Source organism: Oculina patagonica, chromosome 2 (assembly GCF_052425735.1).
Source record: "Oculina patagonica isolate OP01 chromosome 2, crgOcupat, whole genome shotgun sequence".
NCBI lineage: Eukaryota > Metazoa > Cnidaria > Anthozoa > Scleractinia > Oculinidae > Oculina > Oculina patagonica.
Genome location: NC_135759.1, coordinates 314,420 through 337,896, shown reverse-complemented (window position 1 = coordinate 337,896; position 23,477 = coordinate 314,420). Strand labels below are relative to the sequence as shown.

At 38.6% G+C, this 23,477-nt stretch overlaps 2 protein-coding genes across 2 annotated transcripts in view; one reads left to right on the top strand and one right to left on the bottom strand.

Annotated features, from left to right (window-relative positions):
- Window positions 1–389: 389 nt before the first annotated feature.
- Window positions 390–13,658, bottom strand: LOC144642453 (fibronectin type 3 and ankyrin repeat domains 1 protein-like). The gene is made up of 13 exons (XM_078501409.1): window positions 13,444–13,658; window positions 12,810–12,852; window positions 10,872–11,034; window positions 9,786–9,910; window positions 7,230–7,311; window positions 6,558–6,635; window positions 5,946–6,011; window positions 5,433–5,598; window positions 4,834–4,879; window positions 4,479–4,573; window positions 3,761–3,838; window positions 3,540–3,584; window positions 390–1,400 (listed from the first exon to the last, which is right to left on the bottom strand). Exons 2-13 carry the CDS (start codon window positions 12,814–12,816, stop codon window positions 1,296–1,298), a joined length of 1,056 nt encoding a protein of 351 aa, XP_078357535.1. The 5' UTR covers window positions 12,817–12,852; window positions 13,444–13,658; the 3' UTR covers window positions 390–1,295.
- A 304-nt stretch (window positions 13,659–13,962) lies between these two features.
- The window catches only part of LOC144642452 (WD repeat-containing protein 11-like), a 16,907-nt gene continuing 7,392 nt past the window's right edge, over window positions 13,963–23,477 (top strand). Inside the window, exons 1-13 of the mRNA XM_078501408.1 lie at window positions 13,963–14,133; window positions 15,739–15,808; window positions 15,961–16,002; window positions 16,538–16,865; window positions 17,903–18,131; window positions 18,599–19,356; window positions 19,618–19,702; window positions 20,505–20,602; window positions 21,156–21,231; window positions 21,732–21,840; window positions 22,317–22,442; window positions 22,810–22,914; window positions 23,034–23,140. Of these exons, the coding sequence (XP_078357534.1) occupies window positions 14,069–14,133; window positions 15,739–15,808; window positions 15,961–16,002; window positions 16,538–16,865; window positions 17,903–18,131; window positions 18,599–19,356; window positions 19,618–19,702; window positions 20,505–20,602; window positions 21,156–21,231; window positions 21,732–21,840; window positions 22,317–22,442; window positions 22,810–22,914; window positions 23,034–23,140 (2,198 nt within the window). The 5' untranslated portion in view covers window positions 13,963–14,068. The remainder of the gene's footprint in view (window positions 14,134–15,738; window positions 15,809–15,960; window positions 16,003–16,537; window positions 16,866–17,902; window positions 18,132–18,598; window positions 19,357–19,617; window positions 19,703–20,504; window positions 20,603–21,155; window positions 21,232–21,731; window positions 21,841–22,316; window positions 22,443–22,809; window positions 22,915–23,033; window positions 23,141–23,477) is intronic.

The following is a 23,477-nucleotide window of genomic DNA, read 5'->3' as shown; positions in this document are numbered from 1 at the left end:
GTTTTTTTCGATAAAAATGAAATAATTTCAAGTCACGTACAACAAACTGAAAGGTATTCCCATATTTCTTGGAAAAGTAAACCATTTCAGTGATGTAAGTTCTAAGACCAGCAGTCTGGGCAACGTTCCAAAGTGGAAGAGGGCAAGTTGAATAGTGCAAACTTCGCCAGCTCCACGGCCGCGTACTACGGTAACAATGAATAAAGTTTTGAGTGGAGTTCTAAAACAGAGATGAAAGGAGTTTTGTTGAAGCAATGGACCTCTTGAATGGGTTACTTGAAACTGAAATTGTTAACTGAAACATTTGCCAAGTCTAGCAAACGGATGCCGAGCAATAGGTGAAGCGGGCAGCCAGTGAGAACAAAACAAAACATAGCTGACTCCCAAAGCTTGCTTCATTCTCTGGCGTTTTTTATTTTATTCCTTAGCCGATACATTCGAGTACAAAAATGTTTACAACTCATCGTAAAACATATTACACGTAAAAAATTGCTGATAACAACATTTAAAAAGCCAAGCGGTTTAGTGAAGTGCGTGAATCACATTCAAAAGTTTACAAGGCGAACAAAACGCAGGCCAAAGGTAATTATCTTAAAACGAACTTAATTTTAAAACAATAAAAGTAATTTCAATAATTAAGCCATTAAAATCAGGAAATTCCAATTTGTCCTCTCCTTTTCTTTTTCTTTTTTAGTCGTAGCCAAACGAGAACTAATTTGCGAAAGAGGCGGGGACTTTTACCACTTGAACCATGTTCAACCTTGAACTACGTAACGGATGACACATCCCAATTTTTCAAGTTTTCGTTGTTATCTTCCTCCAATCTTTACTTTCCTTGTTGCTGTTTGGTGTTTTTCAACCTTAATATATTATTACTCTGACGTTTCCTCAAAATTCAAAATAATTATGCACATCAAAAAAATAGCTTAAATAACACATCGTGACATAATAAACTCCCTTAAACCAAGATTTCCATGCACAGAGCCGAACATAAGACCGCAAACATTGCCAATAATCAGAAACCGAAGTAAAACGCGCAACTGGTGAAAAGAGCGGGAAAAGTCACTTGTGCGCAATCGCTGAAAAGCGCGGGAAAAGAAACGTGCGCCAAATCGCGCTTGTGCCGTGGTTGGCTGCTTAAACTAAGTCGACGCTCTGATTGGCTGGCTTATACGACTTTCTTGAATCCTGTAACGCTAAACTGCAAAAAGTTTTATACTCTCGAAATTCAGTGTCACCAGTCTGAACATAAAGGCAACATTAATTGCTCCTTTTCAGAGAGTTTATTCGTGATGTCAGCTGTCAGTCATTTCTGTATCCTCTGACTGGTTCACTTCTTTTTCAACTTCCAAATCTGTAGAACTTCCTTGCATCAGTGATTTAAGGTAAGCAACGACTTCCTGTATCGAAAAAAGGGCGTGAGAACATTTCTGTACACAACTGAAAATATGACGTAGAAACTAAACCCCCCTCTCTAATACCACCCCCCCCCCTTCAATCTGGAATTATTTTCTTTAATAAGCTCCCCCGCCATTCCTTAAACGGTAAATCATGACAAATGATATGAAGACGAAAACAATTATCTTTATGCTGAAACTGCACTACCAAACAGTACTCAAACACTAAAAAGCCCAATTTATTTCCAAACTGCAAATAAGAAGTATGATCTGAAACAAGGTCCCTTTCTCTAATAAGCCTCCTTTTCTATTCAACACCACCCCTGTCAAAAAGGTTTTAAAAAGAAATACCCCCCCCCCAGTGGGCTTAATGGAGCTTTATGGTAATTTTTCGCTGGAATTTCTTACTGTGAGAACAAGAGAAAGCAGGCACATCTTATCATGTTTGTAGTGCAGTGTAACCACTTCAACCCAGATTCAATGACAAACAGACGTTGACTGCATGAGACAGATAGATAAGTTACTTACATTGTGCTTTAACCCTATTCAGGCCGGGCTTTTTTGGACCTTCTCAGACCGGGGAATATTTAAGCAATCACCATGAAACTTATAGGATGTATTGTACGTCCGAAACTCTTTCTTTTGGTATACGTCACGTGGGATGGTGACGTCACATCACGTGACAATTACATCATGATGTCAAAACAGCCGCTATCTTGGATCCGCCATCTTGGGTTTCAAAATTTTTGCAAAATGCCAGAAAAGCACCCAAAATCACTGCAAAGTACTCAAAATGAATAAAAATGTGCTTTAAACCCGTAAAAATGTAAAATTTATCCCATTTAAGATGATTTTTATTAACAGAAACACGCAAAATGACAAATTTTGGAAAACATGCCTGTCAAAATGCCGTTGCCATGGTGATGTCAAGTTCCTGACACATCATCCAACCCTACCAATTTGTTGCCAGATAAATTTTAGGAAAACTCAGCAAGTTTGGCAGCATTTGGTTAAATCTTAAAAAAGTTATAAAAGTTCAAAATCAGCGCGGGCCTCAAAAGCCCCCCCCCCCCCCGGTCTGGATAGGGTTAACAATTTTACAGTCGTAAAATGATAAAAAAAAATTAAAAATCAAACGTTTTTGAAACATAGCAGACAAAAAAATGGCTTGATGGGGTGGAGTTTAAAGGCTAACAATCCAGCCTTCTGTGCAGCATTAAGATCATTTCCGCCCAACATTCGAGTAATATAGGCAAAAATAAAGTTACCAAAGAGATCGAATAGCATGGTAACAGTTTGAGCAAAGCTAACAAAAACCTACCAAAACTTTAGCTCTCAAGCTGACCCTGCCAGAGAAAACTGGATTTTAAATTGCCGTAATTATTCAATTTAGCGCCCTCCTTCCAATAAGCGCCCCCTTCCGAATAAGCACCCCCATTTGAATGTGTTTTTGTCAATAAGCGCCCCTATTTCAATAAGCGCCCCCATTCTTATAAGGGCCACTATCTTATAAGGGCCCCTATTCTAAAAAGCGCCCCTATCGTGGATAACTACCCCTACTGAAGTAATCGACATCGAATAGATAAACTCAAGAACATTCACCGTACCGTACATGCACATTTTTACTGCTAAAATAAACAATTCTTTTAAAAGTAACTGAAATTTCAACAATTTGTAACTCTCACAGTTTCAATTATTGTTAGTTATTTTAATATTTATTAAAGTTTTGTTTTGAACATTTGGTTGGTTCTCAAAAAATTAAATAATCACCCTGTCCCCAATAAGCACCCTGTGAGGTGCCAAAAGCAAATAAGCTCCCTGGGCGCTAAATCGAATCATTACGGTACTGAGTAAGCTACACTTCAGTTAAAACGGATGATTCGCGCCAGTTTAAAACAAATTGGCGGGTGTTTTAAACCTTTTTACACGGTTTGACTTAAATTTTCTCGAGAACGCTTTAAAGTTTTATCACGGGGTCACTAAGACAAATGATTTTCAGTGAGATGTTTCAAATAGTTTATAAAATGTTACCGAACTATAAGTAGATTTTTGGTACTTAATTTTTGCACTCATTGCTCAAACTTTCAGCGGATTCCATCTTAACATGTCCACTTATTCAACATGTTGTGTTCACCAGCATACCTTTCTTCGAAAGGTTTCAGCAAAATCAACAGCTGTCTTCCCATACTGAAAACATTCAAAATAAAATTTATTAAAAATAATCTGGAAAACCAAGCCAAGTGTGGAAAATAGGAGAATAACCCCCAGGCTCCAAAAAGATTAAATCTATAAGTAGGAATGTTGCTTACATGATGCTAAGGAAGGAAAAAAATATCAATCATCTGAAAGAATAAAGCACAAACCTCATTTTCAGCATGTAAATTTGCTCCATTTTCCACAAGAAGCTTAACCAAGGGGAGATTACCATTAAGAGCAGCTGCCTAAAATGTTTCCAAAAGAAAAAATGCTGTAAGTCAATATGCATTCTTCACTAGTTATTAATGATGCATAACACACGATGCATGTTTGCAATGTGTGTTATCGATGCATCATCTAGGAATGCATTATTATCAATTTTATAATATTAGTTAATTTTTGATCTCAGTTAATTTTTTATTTTAACTAGTTAGTTTTTTCTAACTAGTTGATTTTTTAACTAGTTAAATAATGGGGTTAGGGTTAGGGTATCATATATTTTAAAAAAAATAGTGGTTCACCCAACGTTTCCTACGTGGCAAAGTGGATAAGGGGTTGGACAGCAAATCCAGAGGTTGAGAGTTCAAATCCAATGCAGGTTAGTAAAACAGAAAAAAAATGATAGTACTTAGGGGAAGGGGATAATAGCAGATAGTAGGGGAGGATAGTAAGGATGGGGAGGGGGGAAGAGATATCAAGAGAGGGGATTGCGATATCTACCTAGAATAAAAAAAAAAAAAAACTAGTTAGAAAAAAAAACTAACTATTAGTTAAAATAAAAAATTAACTGAGATCAAAAATTAACTGCAACATATGCATTATTATTAATTTTATAATATGCAGTGAAATAATTGACAAGAGTGTTTACAAGTTTATAAACCTTACCATTAGAGAAGACTTTCTGATTTTGTCCTTTTTGTTTACATCTGCTCCATTTTCAACCAGAATTCTGGCCACATCCACACTGCCATTCATAGAGGCTGAAGAAAAAAGACAGAGAATAATGAAAAAAGGCAACTAAAACAAAAGAACTGAAGTGATACCCTGGTGAATCGTGACAAAGTAGAAAGCTTTATTACTACTATCAGAGGCCTGTAATGCGTACAGAGTGCTGTATTATCTAGCATCATAGGTCCGCAATGAGTGCAGAGAGATAGATTTTGTATAAGCATACTGGATCTAAACAATCTAAAAACTTGGTATACTAATGTTTTGTTGTAGTGTTAACTAAACATCATACCAAGTCTTATTAATGGTGAGCAGCCAGAATCATCTTCAACATCAACCTTGTAATAGAAGTAAAGACAAACATAAGTGGATGGCACAGTATGTGGCCTCATGGTAAGCTTCAGATTGAGTGGCCCAGTTTAAAGCACTGGCTGGGGACATAAATAAGGAATTTAAGACTCAACTTTAACCCTACAAGATAGTACTAGAATAAAATTTCTCTATGCCTGTAGCGAACATAATTCGGATCAATTTAGGTTTCTGGGAAACTGCTCACCTACCCCTCCCCAAACCTAACATTAACCCTTACTTATCGCTTTGGGCAAAATGTTAGGTTTGGGGAGGGGTAGGTGAGCAGTTTCCCAGAAACCTAAATTGATCCCATAATTCTACTATTAAAAACATTAAAATTTAATTTGTTCCATTCTATAAACCAGTTGTTTTATTCAGATATTGCCAGTGCTGAAACTCTGGTCACAAAAAGCTACCTATTATCTTGATCTTTAAAAAATTCTCATGAAGTGCTGCTTAAAATACACAATGTACACGTAGCTTCCTAAGATGTGATGTGATAGACTCTTATTTTAGCTACTAAAATAATGATCATCATACATGAACTCCATTGTCCAGTAGCCATTGTATACAGCCTGTTTTGCCGCCATCCACTGCCCAGTGAATACAGTAAGATCCACCATTGTCCCTGGTATCTACTGACGCTCCTTGTTCAAACAGCTGAAGAGCTACTTTTAAATGACCAGCAAAGCAGGCCAGCATCATACTAATTAAGAACAAATTGTAAATTAGCATCCCTCAATGGCACGTTGTAATGCACACTCTCATTTGATGGCTAATACCAGGTGTTTTGCATGACGATATTAATGTCTCAATGTTCTCTACCATCTTTGCAAAGCACATTTGTACCATTTGCAAACATGTACTACACAATTTCTGCATAACTTTAAATTACCACCAAATTCTCTTGACTCCAAGTCATGTAACATCTAAATAAAAGTGTGGCTATCACAATAATACATATAAATAATATCAAGATATTAAGCTTGGTAACAGAAGGGCTAAAATTATGGATGCATATACTACCATTACTAGCTACTTTTGGTAAATCACCTGTTCTTTCCACTAGTATTGGAGTAGTTGACGTCAGCTTTGTGTGCAATCAGAAGTGATACAATGCTGAAGAAATTAATAAGACCAGGGCTTGAAAAAAGTCATTGGAGACAAGTAGTAATCAGGCAAGTACCATAACTTTTTTGTTCACTTGCCAAAGGCAAGCTGGGATTCAAATGTGCAAGGCAGCAAGGCGTGCGAGTTGTACAAGGCAAGGCAGCAAGGTATGCGAGGCAGAAATCCCTACTCCAAATAAAAAGGCTAACCACAAGCTACCTTGGCTAACTGCAGGCTAACCGACATACCGAAGTGCTATTTAGGCTAACCGTAATAGATCACATGCCTCGCTGCCACGAACTTTGTGACGGCCCAAATTTTTTTAGCCCTGAATTAACTAACCAAATATTTCAAGCAAATATACCAGGTCAACTTGACATTGATCTACGAAATAGTTATGGAGAGATCCAACTCATATGCTCATGCCACCCGGCTAGGCTATTATCAATTATTATTATTATTCAATTAAAACAAAGATATTTTGAACATTGTTTTCTGGCAATTCATGTACCATTCTTCAATATTGTTCTACCATCCTTTACTTGACATACCCACCTTGTGTAGCCTTTTTGTGATGCAATCATCAGAGGAGACATTCCAAATGCATCTGGAGAATCAACTAAGTTTTCAATGCTAAAAATTATTACAAGACAAAAAATTAAATTAAAATACTCTATTTACTCAAATAAGCGCCGCGGCGCTTATTAAATTCTCATGCCACAAGTGTGGCGCTTATTTAAAGTTTGAACACCACAAAAAATCTTTTCTTTAACAGTAATTGTAAAGAGCGTCTTTTGATTGTCAGTGTTTCTAGCTGCCCTGGCAAAGTTTGCAGCGTTCACAACATTTACAGAACTATGTATTGTAAGAACGTTAAATAGAAAAACTAATAAGCAAGCAGTAAAACAATCACTTTGAACTGCAAAATATCGCTATTGATGAAAAGAAATGTTCAAGTTTGTTTTAGAGTTGCTTTGTAGTGCCATTTTTAGTTCAATGAAATTCATCAAATAAGCACTGCATCAGGACTGCGGCACTTATTTGGGGGTGGCGCTTATTAATTTTTTTGTCCCAAATGCGGCGCTTATTCAAGGGCGGCAGTTATTCGGGTGCGGCGCTTATTCAAGTAAATACGGTATAGGCAATCATTAATTTGTTATTAGATTACTGCTAAACGTGACACATACATTCTTACAAAACCACTATAGGCATGAGTTTTCCACCAACCTTTCTTCAAGAATTGTTTTCACCTTTTCTACCTCCCAATTGAGTACAGCACGGTGAAGATCATTACCACATAATGGGATTTCTGTCCAAGGCAATGCATAATTTAACTATTAATGTTACTTATAATTAATTATTATTTGTTGAACAACGCTGAAAGCAAATCAAACTACCGTAGGTGAAAATATTAACATTCTCAGTAGTACCCAGAACACAAGAAATTAGGTCCCTGGTCAGGCCCACAGTGTGTAACTTACACAAAATCTCAAACATGAAGCATGACTCTCATTATTAATCAGTTCCATAATCTACAACTTCACTGAGACTTGTGGATACTTCTTATAAACTTTCTTCTTCAGGACCAAGAGTGCCTGGTGGCACATGGGGCTTCTTATAAACTTTCTTCTTCAGGACCCAGAGTGCCTGGTGGCACATGGGGCTTCTTATAAACTTTCTTCTTCAGGACCAAGAGTGCCTGGTGGCACATGGGGCTTCTTATAAACTTTCTTCTTCAGGACCCAGAGTGCCTGGTGGCACATGGGGCTTCTTATAAACTTTCTTCTTCAGGACCAAGAGTGCCTGGTGGCACATGGGGCTTCTTATAAACTTTCTTCTTCAGGACCAAGAGTGCCTGGTGGCACATGGGGCTTCTTATAAACTTTCTTCTTCAGGACCCAGAGTGCCTGGTGGCACATGGGGCTTCTTATAAACTTTCTTCTTCAGGACCCAGAGTACCTGGTGGCACATGGGGCTTCTTATAAACTTTCTTCTTCAGGACCCAGAGTGCCTGGTGACACATGGGGCTTCTTATAAACTTTCTTCTTCAGGACCCAGAGTGCCTGGTGGCACATGGGGCTTCTTATAAACTTTCTTCTTCAGGACCCAGAGTGCCTGGTGGCACATGGGGCTTCTTATAAACTTTCTTCTTCAGGACCCAGAGTGCCTGGTGGCACATGGGGCTTCTTATAAACTTTCTTCTTCAGGACCCAGAGTGCCTGGTGGCACATGGGGCTTCTTATAAACTTTCTTCTTCAGGACCAAGAGTGCCTGGTGGCACATGGGGCTTCTTATAAACTTTCTTCTTCAGGACCCAGAGTGCCTGGTGGCACATGGGGCTTCTTATAAACTTTCTTCTTCAGGACCCAGAGTGCCTGGTGGCACATGGGGCTTCTTATAAACTTTCTTCTTCAGGACCCAGAGTACCTGGTGGCACATGGGGCTTCTTATAAACTTTCTTCTTCAGGACCCAGAGTGCCTGGTGACACATGGGGCTTCTTATAAACTTTCTTCTTCAGGACCCAGAGTGCCTGGTGGCACATGGGGCTTCTTATAAACTTTCTTCTTCAGGACCCAGAGTGCCTGGTGGCACATGGGGCTTCTTATAAACTTTCTTCTTCAGGACCCAGAGTGCCTGGTGGCACATGGGGCTTCTTATAAACTTTCTTCTTCAGGACCCAGAGTGCCTGGTGGCACATGGGGCTTCTTATAAACTTTCTTCTTCAGGACCAAGAGTGCCTGGTGGCACATGGGGCTTCTTATAAACTTTCTTCTTCAGGACCCAGAGTGCCTGGTGGCACATGGGGCTTCTTATAAACTTTCTTCTTCAGGACCCAGAGTGCCTGGTGGCACATGGGGCTTCTTATAAACTTTCTTCTTCAGGACCCAGAGTACCTGGTGGCACATGGGGCTTCTTATAAACTTTCTTCTTCAGGACCAAGAGTGCCTGGTGGCACATGGGGCTTCTTATAAACTTTCTTCTTCAGGACCCAGAGTGCCTGGTGGCACATGGGGCTTCTTATAAACTTTCTTCTTCAGGACCCAGAGTACCTGGTGGCACATGGGGCTTCTTATAAACTTTCTTCTTCAGGACCAAGAGTGCCTGGTGGCACATGGGGCTTCTTATAAACTTTCTTCTTCAGGACCCAGAGTGCCTGGTGGCACATGGGGCTTCTTATAAACTTTCTTCTTCAGGACCCAGAGTACCTGGTGGCACATGGGGCTTCTTATAAACTTTCTTCTTCAGGACCAAGAGTGCCTGGTGGCACATGGGGCTTCTTATAAACTTTCTTCTTCAGGACCCAGAGTGCCTGGTGGCACATGGGGCTTCTTATAAACTTTCTTCTTCAGGACCCAGAGTACCTGGTGGCACATGGGGCTTCTTATAAACTTTCTTCTTCAGGACCCAGAGTACCTGGTGGCACATGGGGCTTCTTATAAACTTTCTTCTTCAGGACCCAGAGTGCCTGGTGGCACATGGGGCTTCTTATAAACTTTCTTCTTCAGGACCCAGAGTGCCTGGTGGCACATGGGGCTTCTTATAAACTTTCTTCTTCAGGACCAAGAGTGCCTGGTGGCACATGGGGCTTCTTATAAACTTTCTTCTTCAGGACCCAGAGTGCCTGGTGGCACATGGGGCTTCTTATAAACTTTCTTCTTCAGGACCCAGAGTGCCTGGTGGCACATGGGGCTTCTTATAAACTTTCTTCTTCAGGACCAAGAGTGCCTGGTGGCACATGGGGCTTCTTATAAACTTTACAAGCAATAAATCATCATACTCACTTGTTGTGGTTACAGTTATAACTTGACTCCAAGGACTGTGTCCATGATTGTTACTGACGCGAAGACGATATCGGTAAGTCTTGTATTGTTCCAGGCCTCTGAACACATTGCTTTTGGCAAATCCACTTCAAGGAGATATAACAAAAAAATATGATTAAATAACTGTTAGTAATAGAGTTAAAGTATAATTATCCCATCTCCTGTCACCTTGCTAACATAAAGGTGAAGACAGTGTCAAGCCCAGTGGCACATACCGCTAGAGCTTATCATGGTTTCTGTAGCACTAAGAGACCAGGGCCGGGTTGTTCGAAAGCCGATTAACACTAACCCAGGATTAAAAGTTAATCGAGGGTTCCTTTTCTCTTATATAAAAGTGTTTTTGATGCTTACGTTTGGTGGATTTTGGGATAATTAGACGGCAAAACTAAATGGCGGATAATATAAACAAAAAAATCTCACTGAAAAGTTGAAAAGCTGAAATCAAAATTCGTGCTAATCCTGGATTAGCTTAATCATGCTTGGAACAACCCGACCCAGGAGTATTTCTACATCCCCCTGAATGCGATGCTGGTCCACTAAAGGGTTATTCTCCCAGGATTGATTTGCCAGTAACCATTTATACACCTGGTTGGAAAAAGTCACTATGAGAGTAAAGCATCTTGTCCAAGAACACACCACAATTACCCCAGCAAGAGCTGGAACCCAGGCCGTTTGATCCAGCATAAAAATTTTTTTAAATTTATTTATTTATTTATTTTCTTCCTTATTTTCTTCTAAACCTCCCGCCTCGAATAGCTAGGCTTCAATTGCAGGAGGTGAAAGACATAATAAATAATATGACTGTGCTAAATAAAGTTTTGTTGTTGTTGTTGTTGAATCCAACATGCTAGCCATTAGGCCACTAGACTGCTCACAGCCCTCTACAATTTTGAATTTCTTCGATCAATGAGCGCAGGGAAAGAACTGAACGCCAGTGCAAAATGGGAGAAGCGATGGGGTCTGCTTTTTGCATTGAAAAATAGAGAGGCTGTGGACAGTCTATTAGGCGACCATGTCACCCCCCTTGCTGAAATAACTAATTCTTACTTGTAGACATTTCCAAATCCTTTCCTGGCCTCTTCTTCTTCCTCCTGAACACAGTAACGAAGCCTCCCCCCTGAGGTATCTTCAGTGGATTCCTGATTCCAGTACAACTCTATACTGTTTGATGTGACCTTCCCAACAACTGGAGGGGCTGGCTTTTCAGGAGCTACAAAAACAAAGAAAGCTGCTTGAAGGGTGTCAAATGATAAATATTATTCAAGACTTTGTAAGACGGCAAGACTGATATCTTTTCTGCGAGCCTGAGGCCTTGCAAACTAAACGGAGACTCCACAAATACGTCCCTGAGAAAAAAATTTGGCCAGACGCACATTTTGTGAAGGATCATTCAGCACCCCTTACAGGGAAGTCTGAAAACTGCAGTAATGTTAAAAGTGAGCATTTCGCCAGGTCGCCAACATTTCTCCGGCACCATTTCGGTTCTTTATGTAGACACTCTAGTACAGTAACTGGCAGTTTTTGACAAGTACATTCATGGCCAATTTTACCACTAAGTCCAAATCACTTGGAAAATATGGAAAACTCAAGTATTCCAGTGCAGTATAGTACTGCTACACACCCGGCATATCCTGAATCGAACAAAATCGAACTAAAAATCAATCAAACCCAATCGAACACCAATTGTTTGATTGGGTTCGGTAATCGAACAAAATCGAACATCTAGTTTGCTGTGAGTTCGATTTTCGAACCAACCAAACTCAATCGAACACAATCGAATTTAATCCGACTCTATTTTGTTTGGAATCTGTTTCTTGATAAGTAAATCACGCTGGACTAATAATGTCCACAACTAAACACAGAAACAGACTCTTGAGCCACTTTTGGGATCAGGCAGTTTATTATAATTATACATAACTTCACTTAACTATATTACAATCACTGTTAAATAAGATAACTAAAGGCCCATACAGATTGAAATCACTACAAAGTTACATACACAAAATCATGACTGCCCTGAAAGTGGGTGGGTGGGAAAATAGCGAAGTAAAAGCAAAACTGGTAACTGCTAAAGGCCGAGCTCTACGGCACTGCTGCAACGATAGCTAGAAATGTACAATTCACTAGTCACACTGTAGTCACAAGAGCTTTGTAAAGTACAAGTATGTCGACATAACATTGTGTAATCATGCTCGTGGATTTATTTTATTGGCTAGTCTGATGTCTTGTGATTTTCATGCCATCTATAAAAAACTATTGCTCAGTAGAACTGCATGATCCGACCAGTGAAACTACTGAGCTGTCTCTTACTGTCTAGATTTTTATACCATGCCATAGAAAATACAGCCAATCAGAATACAGGAAAGCCGTTGTATATTCGACGGTATTCAACCCAACCTTCCCATCGTGCGCTACGATTGTATTCTCGACGAAATTTAGAAGGCGTATTTTCTATGGCATGGTATAAAAAGTTACAAACATTTCTCGTGGTATACTATGGAATATCCCACTTGTCACTTGTATTTTCTTGGTATACACACTCGCCTAAAGGCTCGTGTGTATACCGAGAAAATACAAGTGACTCGTGGGATATTTCATAGTATACCACTCGAAACGTTGCATAACTAGTATATATTAATGGTATTAATGGTATTAATATCCACTATAAACAAACATGAGTACCGGTACATGAGTTCGTTTGTTGAACGTTCAACTAAGTACGATTGTCGTCTGTTCGGTAATCAAACGTTCCATTTTGATCAATTGTCAACTGTTCAGTAATCGAACATTTGATTTTGTTTGATTGACCAAATTTTATGGTGAGTTTGATTATGTTCGATTACCAAACCCAATCGAACGATTGGTGTTCCATTGGGTTCGATTACCGAACGTTGGGTAGACATCTCTCAAGTCTGTGAAAAGCAATACAGATTTTATGGGAATATATAAAATGACAGCCACTTCTAAGTCAGATTTGAACCTTACCTGACATTACTTAGTTCCCACATCAATTGAGTTTGTAAAAGGACTGAAAAATCATTTAAAGATCTGGATTAATTCAATTTACTCTGTGCAAAAACTGAGTACTGTTAAGTGCAAGACAGTTAAACTACATCTTAAGAAGCATAACATCATAGTCATGACAATTAAGCTAAGAGAGATCAGAAAGGAATTATGGCGCCGAGACGCTAATGGTCCTGTAAATGAATGCTAATTTTTGTTGAAGGGGCTTGACCAGTTCACAAAGAAAACAATGTCTGCTTAGAAGCCATTACCTTGGTCCGCTTTATTTCTAACACTCTAATTACAAGTACTAAACGGTTTATTACATGTAAGAGCAAAGCTAAGTGTTTTTCAAAGCCCACAGGCAATACAAGGTATTCCCTGAGGAGGAAAAGTCATTCATAATCAAGTCTTTTATCGTGACATCCAGTGGAACAATGCTCCTCAAATCAGTTTTTTAAAATTAATGAGAATCGAAAGGAAAGGTGATAAGGTAGACATCGATAAGCAACATTTCCTGTGCCTAAAGAAAACTACAGGCTTAAAGCAGAAAAATCGAAATTTATAAAAGCTTAATCAGTTACCATCGTAAGTTTATTTTATAGAAGTGGCTTACCAACATGGTGCTTGCTGGCATTTTGTAAAGTACCTATTTGCACATAATCCAGTGGCGACACAAAACTTTTCACTTCTCTAAGAAAGACGGCAATCTGGCGTTATCTTGAAACAAAAGGTAAGCGCAATTGAAGACTGCCATTTCCTCAAAAAAATGACTTCTTTTCCAAAGGAGTACAGTCCGTCGCTTCAGAATTCGCGCCATCGCGCCGACTACTGCACCGTTTCAACGGGGGTAGGGTAGAGAAGCAACCGAACTAACAGCAAAACATCTGCTATAAAATCACCACTTTGGAGGTGCTTTTTCCAGAGGCACCATAATTTGTTTTCTTTTATTTAATAAATAACTTTTTCTACCAGATTCAAATGTTATTTTGATCAACAGCAAAAAATATGACATCGTAAACTTTCTTTCCTTACCCCTCCCTAGAAATAATGGCTTTCGCACAAGGTCAGCGGTCGCAAAAGTAAATATGATACGAAAGAGGAAATCCAAGATGGCGGAAACGAAAGGCAATCTGGGTTTGTAGGTTTTTATGCCTACAAGTTGCTGTTTTTTTACAAAATCTTATAAATCTGTGAGGTTGGATTCAAATGTTATTCATTACACGCCATTCTGAGCTGTCATGAAGCTATCACCGCGAGTTTTGCCCGGTGCGCTCCACGCTCAAAATCGAGGAGCTTGTGATTGGTGAGTATTTGTGTTTCACTTGTACATTTCTGCTTTCCTTGTACAATGTATATAAAATATGCTGAATGGTACACTATTGAAAAAGTTAAGGTACGCTAATGAAGAATTTAGTGCCTCAATAATAAATTATTAAACTCTCTCACACATTTCTTCATTATCATTTTAAACTATCATGATCATTTTCATCGTCTCACTGCTCAGGGCCATTCCATTTTATATCCACCCCCCCCCCCCTTCCCCCTCCATTGATGAGGTAAGTCAAAATTTACCCACTAAGAAAAAAAGATCAAAGTGCCAGCATGATACCCCCCTTCAGAAATAACCCGATTTTTCCAAACCCCTTCAGAAAAAGCCAACTTTTCTTAATCCCTTCAGACAGCCTACCCCCCCCCCCTGCCCCCCCCCCCCTTTCCCCCTCCAAAAATCTATCTATATGGGGGGGGGGGGGGGAGAAGGTGTGGATATAAAATGGAATGGCTCTTAGTCCTCTTTATGCTCAATTGAAGAGGGGTAAACATGCCCACCTAAAGTTCTCTCTGCAGTTTAAAATTAAAATAGACCAGTCTTCTTAGCAAATACCAGGAACCCCAAGAAGGTTGGGGTTAGGTTAAAGCCAGATAGCTGCATCAGTACCTTCCCTGACTTGGGTTACGGCAGGATTTTACCCCCAGCATTTTTGTCACTTTTTTTAAGGTGATTCCACGGTATTGCATTGCGCATCCTTTCTGCGCATAAGTTTTCGCGTCATGTAGCGCGCGCGCACACAGAACACAACGAGATTCCCTTCAGGCTAAGCTCGGTAAGGAAATAAATGTTCATTTTCTCTTAAATGAGCACGGTGACCCCCATTTTTTAATGCATTAATTTAAATGTCATACGGTTGTCTACAATATATCGCGATTTTAAAAAAAGTTTAAATTCTACATTGAGATATTTTAATTTTAATGCCGTAAAAAACACGTTTTTAGGTAGTGCCGTTAACGTGCGCACGAAGCAAAATCTTAAATTTCTTTCCTTATCTTAATTCCTGTACAATAAGAATAGTTTTTAATATAAGATCAAAGTCTATGTTGTTGAACTAGACTAATTCTTTAATGCAAAATGTTTTTTCTGGAAATAATAGCGATCCCCATTTGGATTACTTGGGTTCCTAATATATATCTCGCGGGTCGTATATTTGCTATAATGTCCATCCATTTTACACAAAAACTAGCGCGGTGACCCCCATTTTTTATTTCATTTTTTTAATGCTCATAACATAATTGTAACCTGGACCAAGTTTCAGAAAATTTTTAATACTCCTTCTATTTCAGTGGAATCACCTTAATTTGCCAGCACCCATTTATACTATTACACAAGAAAAGGATGATCCCATCAAGGCTTGAAACCAGATCTCCCTATTGAGAGTGCAGTGCAATTAAGCCATTATGCAACTGCCACTTTTGTAACCCCAAGAGTACTAAATTCATATTATGTTCGTTTTAATTTTTGAATTTAAAAACATAGCCTTTAGCCAATCAGAAGGTACCTCTAAATATAGATTAAAAACAGTTAGGAGAAATTAACAAGCTGACCTAGAATAAATTGATGTTTTTTTTTTTTTAGGGGACGGCAATCAATCATTGCTTATGGATGTCAAAACTTTGTGGTTGTCTTTGATCCTAAATCAGTTCAGGTAAAAGCTTCTATTAGAAATTTTAAGTTATATGTTAATCATTTTCAATTTTATATTTGGCATGTCCTTGTGAGAGTGGCATTCATAATCAAGTGTTGAAATTTAGAGTAGTTGTCTTTAGACAATAATTTATTTTGACTGTTTTTTTTTAGATCATTCAAGTTCTTAACCAGCATACTGCTCCTTGTACAAAGGTAGGTTTTTGCCTGGTTTAATTACATGAATTTTATAAAGGATAATACATGGTTGCGCGGAGATATTATCCAAGCTACCATTTATTATTGTGCTTATTATATAAATCTACTAATTCTGATGTTTTTAACGATTTTCCAAAGATTTCCGACCATTTTCCGAAGAATTCCGAAGATTTTCAAAATGTTGTCCGAAGGTCATACGAATGATTCCGAACATTTTCCGAACTTTTCCGAAAATTTTCGAAGTTCTCCGAAGACTACCGAAGATTACCGAAGATTGTCGAGGAAGATCCGAAGATGTTTCAACTTCATATCGATAAAATTTGGCTCATTGAGCATTGGAACACGGCAAACTCTGCGATCTGATTGGCCAAAAATTATATCACAAATGTGTGGATACCATTTTTATCCACACATGTGTGATACCATTTTTCTCGATTTGCTACCACTCACTATACCACTGCAGTTTATATAATAATCTGTATTCTCTGTATACCTCTGGTGCTTATATCCCTTTTATGCTATATTTTCTAAGGTCAAATGGGCACGAGATAACTACCATCATGACTTGAACTCGCCCTATATCTTACGCCTTGCATCTGGTGATACAGCTGGCAATGTTATCGTCTGGGACATCCCCCAAGGGACTGCAGTGGCAGAGTTCTCAGATGGAAACAGGCCAATTCTGGATCTAGAATGGCTTGCGACTCAAGATGCATGTCATGATCTCTTAGTAGTGCTTCACGCACCATCTTCAATGATTCTGTGGAATGCTGACACTGGAACAAAGCTGTGGAAGAAGACTTTCCAGGAGCCATTGTTGTGCTTTGCTTTTGATCCTTTCATGCCTTCCAATGTAACTTGTAAGTTTACAATCTTTTCTTTAGCTGAAAACAAGCATGAAACTTTAAAAGTATATACATGTATGGTTCTTCAAGATAGAAATGTTGTATGAACAAAGTTTCAGTGTCGAAGTAGAAAATGTAAATTTTCTTGCCTTACTGTATCATAGCGGAGCTCTCAGCGGCCTGAAGGGCCGCAGAGCAGAGCCCAATATCCATGGAAAATTTACAGAACCATGCTTTTGGTTTTTCATGATCATCTTGGCTAGTGGCATGGTTCGTGGGCACGTGCGCCTAGCGACATCAACATGGCGGCCATACTCCAGAAATGGGTTGTTAAGGTTAACTAACGTCAGCTTACATCTTTGATATTGGACATCCATGTTATGTTCAATTGACAGCTGTCAAGACATGTTATCCGCTGACCAGTATCACATGACCATATTGCAGGCTCAGGTGCAGAACTCATCAAGGTCACATGCTTTTCTGAAGTTGACCACTGACCAAATAATGGTTTTCTACTAGATCTATTTTTCCCTGTATATGGTTTAAATAAAGGAAATCTAAGAAAATAACTGGGGTGCTCCACTTATAGGTTTGGCGAAATCTATTCAATACATTTTTTATGTTAGTTCTTTGAATTTGGTGGTGCATTGGGACAAATCCCAATGTTGATGAATCTCTTTTTTCCCATCACTTGTCTGCTTATCAATGTATTGATTAAACAAGGAAAAAATAAGTTTTGATCATCATTACTGAAGAATAAAAGAGTCAAAATGTTTATGAGTTCTGCATCGATCACCAACATTGTAGCTGTCTACACAAACATCCATTGGGCTAATCATGCAACCTTTCCTCCCTGAGAGCCTCAGAGGAGTGCGTGACAACTGAGAAGCCCAAAGAGCTTCAGAAAAGGACGCTACCAACTCTGAGGCTTTAATATAGCTACCTAGCCATGAAGCACTAAACAACACTGCATGACTTTTTTTCCGAGCCCTCTAATATTAATCATTTGCAGCAGATCTAATACTGAAAAAGGTTCTCCTTCTCATTCTCAGTGATGTGCCAGGACTGGATTCTCTTCATCAATGACTTTTCCATAAACAGAGCACCAGAAAGCAATGGCCGCAAATTCTACTTGACAAGCTCTGGTTCCACATCACCAAGCGGCAGTTTTGTAGGTTCACCTGCAACTGGACAGGACAGTAAGAACTCAGCCAAACCGTCGACACCTAAGTCAGCATTATCCAGGATGAGAATGTGGGCAGGAGGTGAATCAAAAAACAGGTACGGAATGTTTTCTCCTTATCTTACATGGCTAAACCTTGGGCTGGCACCTTGCCATGGTGGGAAAGCTTGCATGTCTCAATGACTCAATGCAATGACTACTGGATTCGTCGAAGGGTAGAGGCCAGACAAAGAACAGCCCCTGTTCCTCCAGGTTGAAGTTTGGTAGTGGGCTGCTAACCTCTTCCGAAAAATAATGCCTCTTACAGAAACGGAAACTAGTATTGCCACTGAACCCTACTGGGAAGCAGAGGAATGAGATGTCAACAAGAAGATGTCAATTTTACATGGCGGAGATGATGATGATGATGATGATGATGAGTTTTACATGGATAGTGTTCTAAGTTCTGCACTACACTTGCTAGTGTACATTCCATCTAATATGCTAGAAATACAGTTTACTTTAAAAGGTATATCTAAAATGTATGTCAGGTTTTGGCTAAAATATCCCTATTTTCCTGTTTCAGAACTGGAGAGGAGAGCGTTGCCCTTAGCGACTGCCTTCAGCTCGCATATCTCCCTTCAGCTCGTCATCATCTTCTGGCATTGTTTCCCAAAGAAGTAATGATATTAGACATGGAAATCAACCAAGCCGTCTGTTCATTTAGTTTGGAAAGAAACAGTCCAGCCTTTCTCCAAGTTATCCCTTGCCAGCAGCGTGATGTTCTCATGTGCTTGCATGAAAATGGCAGTGTGATTATGCGAGTGCGTAGACGTGTGGCAAACAATCCTTATTTTGTTGAACCTGGCGATGAAGCTAGTAATGACACAAATGCATCCGTGGATATAATTTATGAAAACAAATGCCAGTCAGACCCACTGCGTCTCAGCAAGTCAAGCCGTTTATTTGGTTTCATGTGTTGTCCACTCAGTGAAAGAAAAGTTGCTTTGTTGATCAGCGACGGTAGGATGATCATATGGGAATTAAAAGCTACAAGGCTTCAAACTATGGAGTCATCACTCATGTCAGAAGAAGCTTTGAAAGCTTCAATGCCATGTGATGCAGGCCAAGAACACTTGCAGTGTAACATAAATCCTAAGTTGACGCTTGCCGATGTGATTCAACCACCTCTTACCTTGGGAAGCGTGATTCCAAATTCTGGTCATTTCAAGTTCATCATGATGACCTTGTCTAGCAGTGTGTCATCACCGCCAACCTGCTCAGTCATGTGTCCACCCTTGACGACAAAAAATTGGGCAAATTACAAACCACTCATAGCAGTTGGTAGGTCAAGGAGTCATAAATAGATTGGATATAGAACAGAGACTGAGAGATAGTAAATTGTCCATTGAATGGATGATCAAATTTTGATTAACTTTAGAGAATTTAAAGGGCTTGAAATTGATGGACCTGCTGTTTAAACTCTTGTCTGTTCCAGCAAATGCTGGGTAGATAAATTGGACTTTAAATAGTCAAGCAATGCAGTGAATATTATTTGTAAACTGTTTTATAACCATAAGGTAATTTTTTCTATTATTTTCCTAGGAAACAATCAAGGTTGCATTCAAGTTTTTAACCTTGGAACTGGCTTGCTAACCAGAGAATATACCATTCACACTGGAGCAGTGAAGTAATAACAATATAATATAATAATAAAGATTTACATAGCGCCATATCCATGGCTCATGGCACTTTACAGTAAAAATATTATTTAAAAGTGAAATTTACTTTAAAAATTTACATCAGTGATAAAAGGAAATACTAACAAAAAAAATAGCTAAGCTGTAAAAAATCGAAATAAAAACGAAGAATCATTAAAACCTTTAAATGAAAAACTAACTCATTAACTAACTAACTTAACTAATTAACTAAGTGACTAACTAACTGTCTAACTAAACTACCTAATTTACTGGTTAACTGACTAACTAAAAGTCTAATTATGAAGTGAGCAACTTGTTTCAGCTTTAACCTTTTTGAAACCTTTGATAACCTGTAATTAATTCAGTCTTCTACTTGAGTCATGAAAGTATCATAACATCCAACAACAACACAGCCTATGATCTAGGCTGTCTTAACTGTGACGGCATGCCCATTTAAGCATTTTTAAGAAATTATAAGTATTTTCCTGTTTAATGTTCTTGTAATTAATTCAGTCTTCTACTTGAGTCATGAAAGTATCATAACATCCTAACACAGCCTATGATCTAGGCTGTCTTAACTGTGACGGCATGCCCATTTAAGCATTTTTAAGAAATTATTAAGTATTTTCCTGTTTAATGTTCTTGTAATTAATTCAGTCTTCTACTTGAGTCATGAAAGTATCATAACATCCTAACACAGCCTATGATCTAGGCTGTCTTAACTGTGACGGCATGCCCATTTAAGCATTTTTAAGAAATTATTAAGTATTTTCCTGTTTAATGTTCTTGCAGAGGAATTACCTGGAGTAACTTGGAGAGTTTCTTTTCGTGGGCTCAGCCCTCTGGGAGTACATCCAAGAATGAATTACAACTTGTCAGCATAAGAACTGGTATATTATATTATTAATATTTAATTTCATGCAATGTAAGCTGCTTACAGTAATTTTTCTTGATGTTTCAACATCCACAGAGGAAATGTTTTTCTTAAGGTCGGCACACACTAGGGGACTAGTCACAGGGACTTGCTTTGGAGACCAGTCCCCTAGTGTGTACTCGTATTTTGCATCAAAATTCTAGTCGCAGGGACCATGTTTTTGGTCCCTGTGACAAGTCCCACAAATTAAGCTGGTTTGATTTCTGGGACTAGTCGCAGGGACCAATAGTCCCACAAATCGGTCAATTTTCTAGACGTGTGTACACACTAAGGGATAAGTCCCTGCGACTATTCCCTGCGACTAGTCCCCTAGTGTGAGCCTACATTGTAGCTTTAGTGTAATAGCTTAATCATGGCCCTTAAATTGTGAGATCCTCCTAGTCAGGGTGTTGAATCTGGCTAAGAAGCTGAACTCTTTCTAACTCTCCTTTTTATATATTGATTATTAATCTTTTCTTTAAAGTATGAATATAAATTCATGCAAGTCTAAAGAGTTTTTTTGTCTACAGGTCAAACAACTCCCATTGAACTTGGCAAGGCAGCAGATGAATCGTCTGTGGAAGCCGTCAAGGTGTCTCATCTCAGGTGACTACTTAATAATAAATTTTATTGCATTCAACCAAAGAGAATGCCTTCTTAGTTTCATGTGGCATCCTGTGCATATACTGGGTGTCCTGCTTAATTATACCAAGGGAAATTTTGGAGTTAGCAAAATGCCTCGCTTTCATGTTATTGACCTCGATTTAATGCACGTATCACATGGACTTATAGCACACAACATTGCACATAATTATCAACGTAAACCTTCATTGGCGCTTTGATTTGTACGGTTAACCCTACTGTTGAAAATTAAATTTTACTATTCTTTCAATTTAGTCAACATGTTGTTGAAAATGGTTTATCAAAATCCTAGGGAGGTGTGTGCATTAAATGAAACGCACTCCTCTAATAGATGATTATTACTAGTTGAAAGTCATTGTTGTAAGTCATTGTTATGCTACAGGAACCAGAGATAAGTGCCGACCTGATGAGGCAATAAGCTTGAATGCGACTTAACCTTTTACCTGATTTCTTGCGCATGACAGGCAATACTTTCTCGTCATAATCAAAGACAGGCCACTGCAGCTGTGGGATCTAAAGAACCTTACAGTCCTCAGAGAGATGCCATCAAGCTTTTCATCAGTCACAGCTTTGGTATGTTTTAAAAAGTCATAATTTTGTAAATCCTTTAAATTTTATCCTTACATCCAAACTTGTCTGTCACTTTAAACAGGAAACCCTTCTATGTTCTTACTTTTTAAGTCATAAAAGTCTGAAAATGAACTGAAACTCACCAGTATAAATTATTTATGTAAGTGATGGAAGTAATTAAGTTGAAGTTGAAGTATGTGAACGTTCCAACAAAGGCACTCAGTTTTACTGTCATGTGGCCATGTAGGTCTTTGTAATGCTGTACAAGATTGTTTTATAAAACTTCAAGTCTGAAAATCCTAGTGTGTGACCAATCAAATAGAAGCTAATGGACAGTTCTTTAATGTGCTGGTATCTGCTCCTCAGAATTTTGAAATTTAGTCAAAATATTATAAATTTACGTTATTTAATTTTGAATATTGGTATAATTATGTGACAGAGAAATGGTTTATTGCAGTCTAGTTTTGTCTTTTCACTAGGAATGGTCTCCATCACATCACTCCAAACACCTAAAGAAAAAGCTGAGTCAGCAGCTTGAGATGAGTCCCTCTGGCATTGCGGCAAATGTTTTGGACCCAAGCAAGACAGACCACACAGCGACACAGGTAGAAGTGTTCCCCTCTCACACACCCAACTCTCTGAGGCTATTACAAATATGTTATGGATGGGAAACTCACTCACAACCATTGCAAAGTTAATTCTAGAGCTATTTAAACTAAATGAGAATATGGAAGGCTTTTTATCCAACAGCTATGGTAAGGCAGTAGTTTGATCCTCTTGTGTTGCTTGTTGTGTCACTGAAATCTTGGCTTAAGGGATCTGGCTTTCTTGAGTAACAATTCAGCCACAGACAAATGCTAGAGACAATGTTTATTTTCTATCTTTGTATTGTGCCAAACTGTTTAATTGACGAATAGGACATTTTCATTGAAGTTTAAGTACTTTTATTATTACTTTCTCCTTGGTTTTCAGTCCTGGATAAGAGAACACTTTGTGTGTGTGGATCAAGACAGATTGTTGTATCATTTTCTTGTGGAAGGCACAGTTATCAAAGATGGCTCTAAGGTTCAGTGTGATGTAAGTATGGATTCTGTTAAAGAAATTTATATGGAGTTCTTTTTATTTAGTAGTCAGAGTGAAAATCTTAACTGTCTTATGCAGCAGTGACAAATAAGTTCCTTTCCTCACTCCCCCAGAGTACCCTTGGTGTCGTCACCTACATAGCTTGGAAAGGTGATTTGTTGGTCTTGAGTGATGTTGATGGCAACTTGAGCATTTGGGAATTGAAGGCCAGGGTAACAAGGTATACACTATTTTTTTTATAGTAGACACTTATTACAAGACTAAATTTTAGTGTTGTCTTGCACATCTTGTAATTTGATTTGTTCTTCCATTATTTACTATTCACTGATAGACAATATTGCAAATGAACCTTCATCTCGTGATGATTTACAGTCTCCTTTTGTGTTCATCCAGAAAGTGATAGTTTTAGCTAGAAAATTAAGGATTTATCTTTTATAACAGAAACCCAATTTCTTGAACCTCAGAGGGAAATTTACAGAAATTGGTTTTGAGGAAATCGGGAGTTTGAGAAAACAGGGATAAAATTGTAGTGTGGGACTAAGTGGAGCAAATCCAAG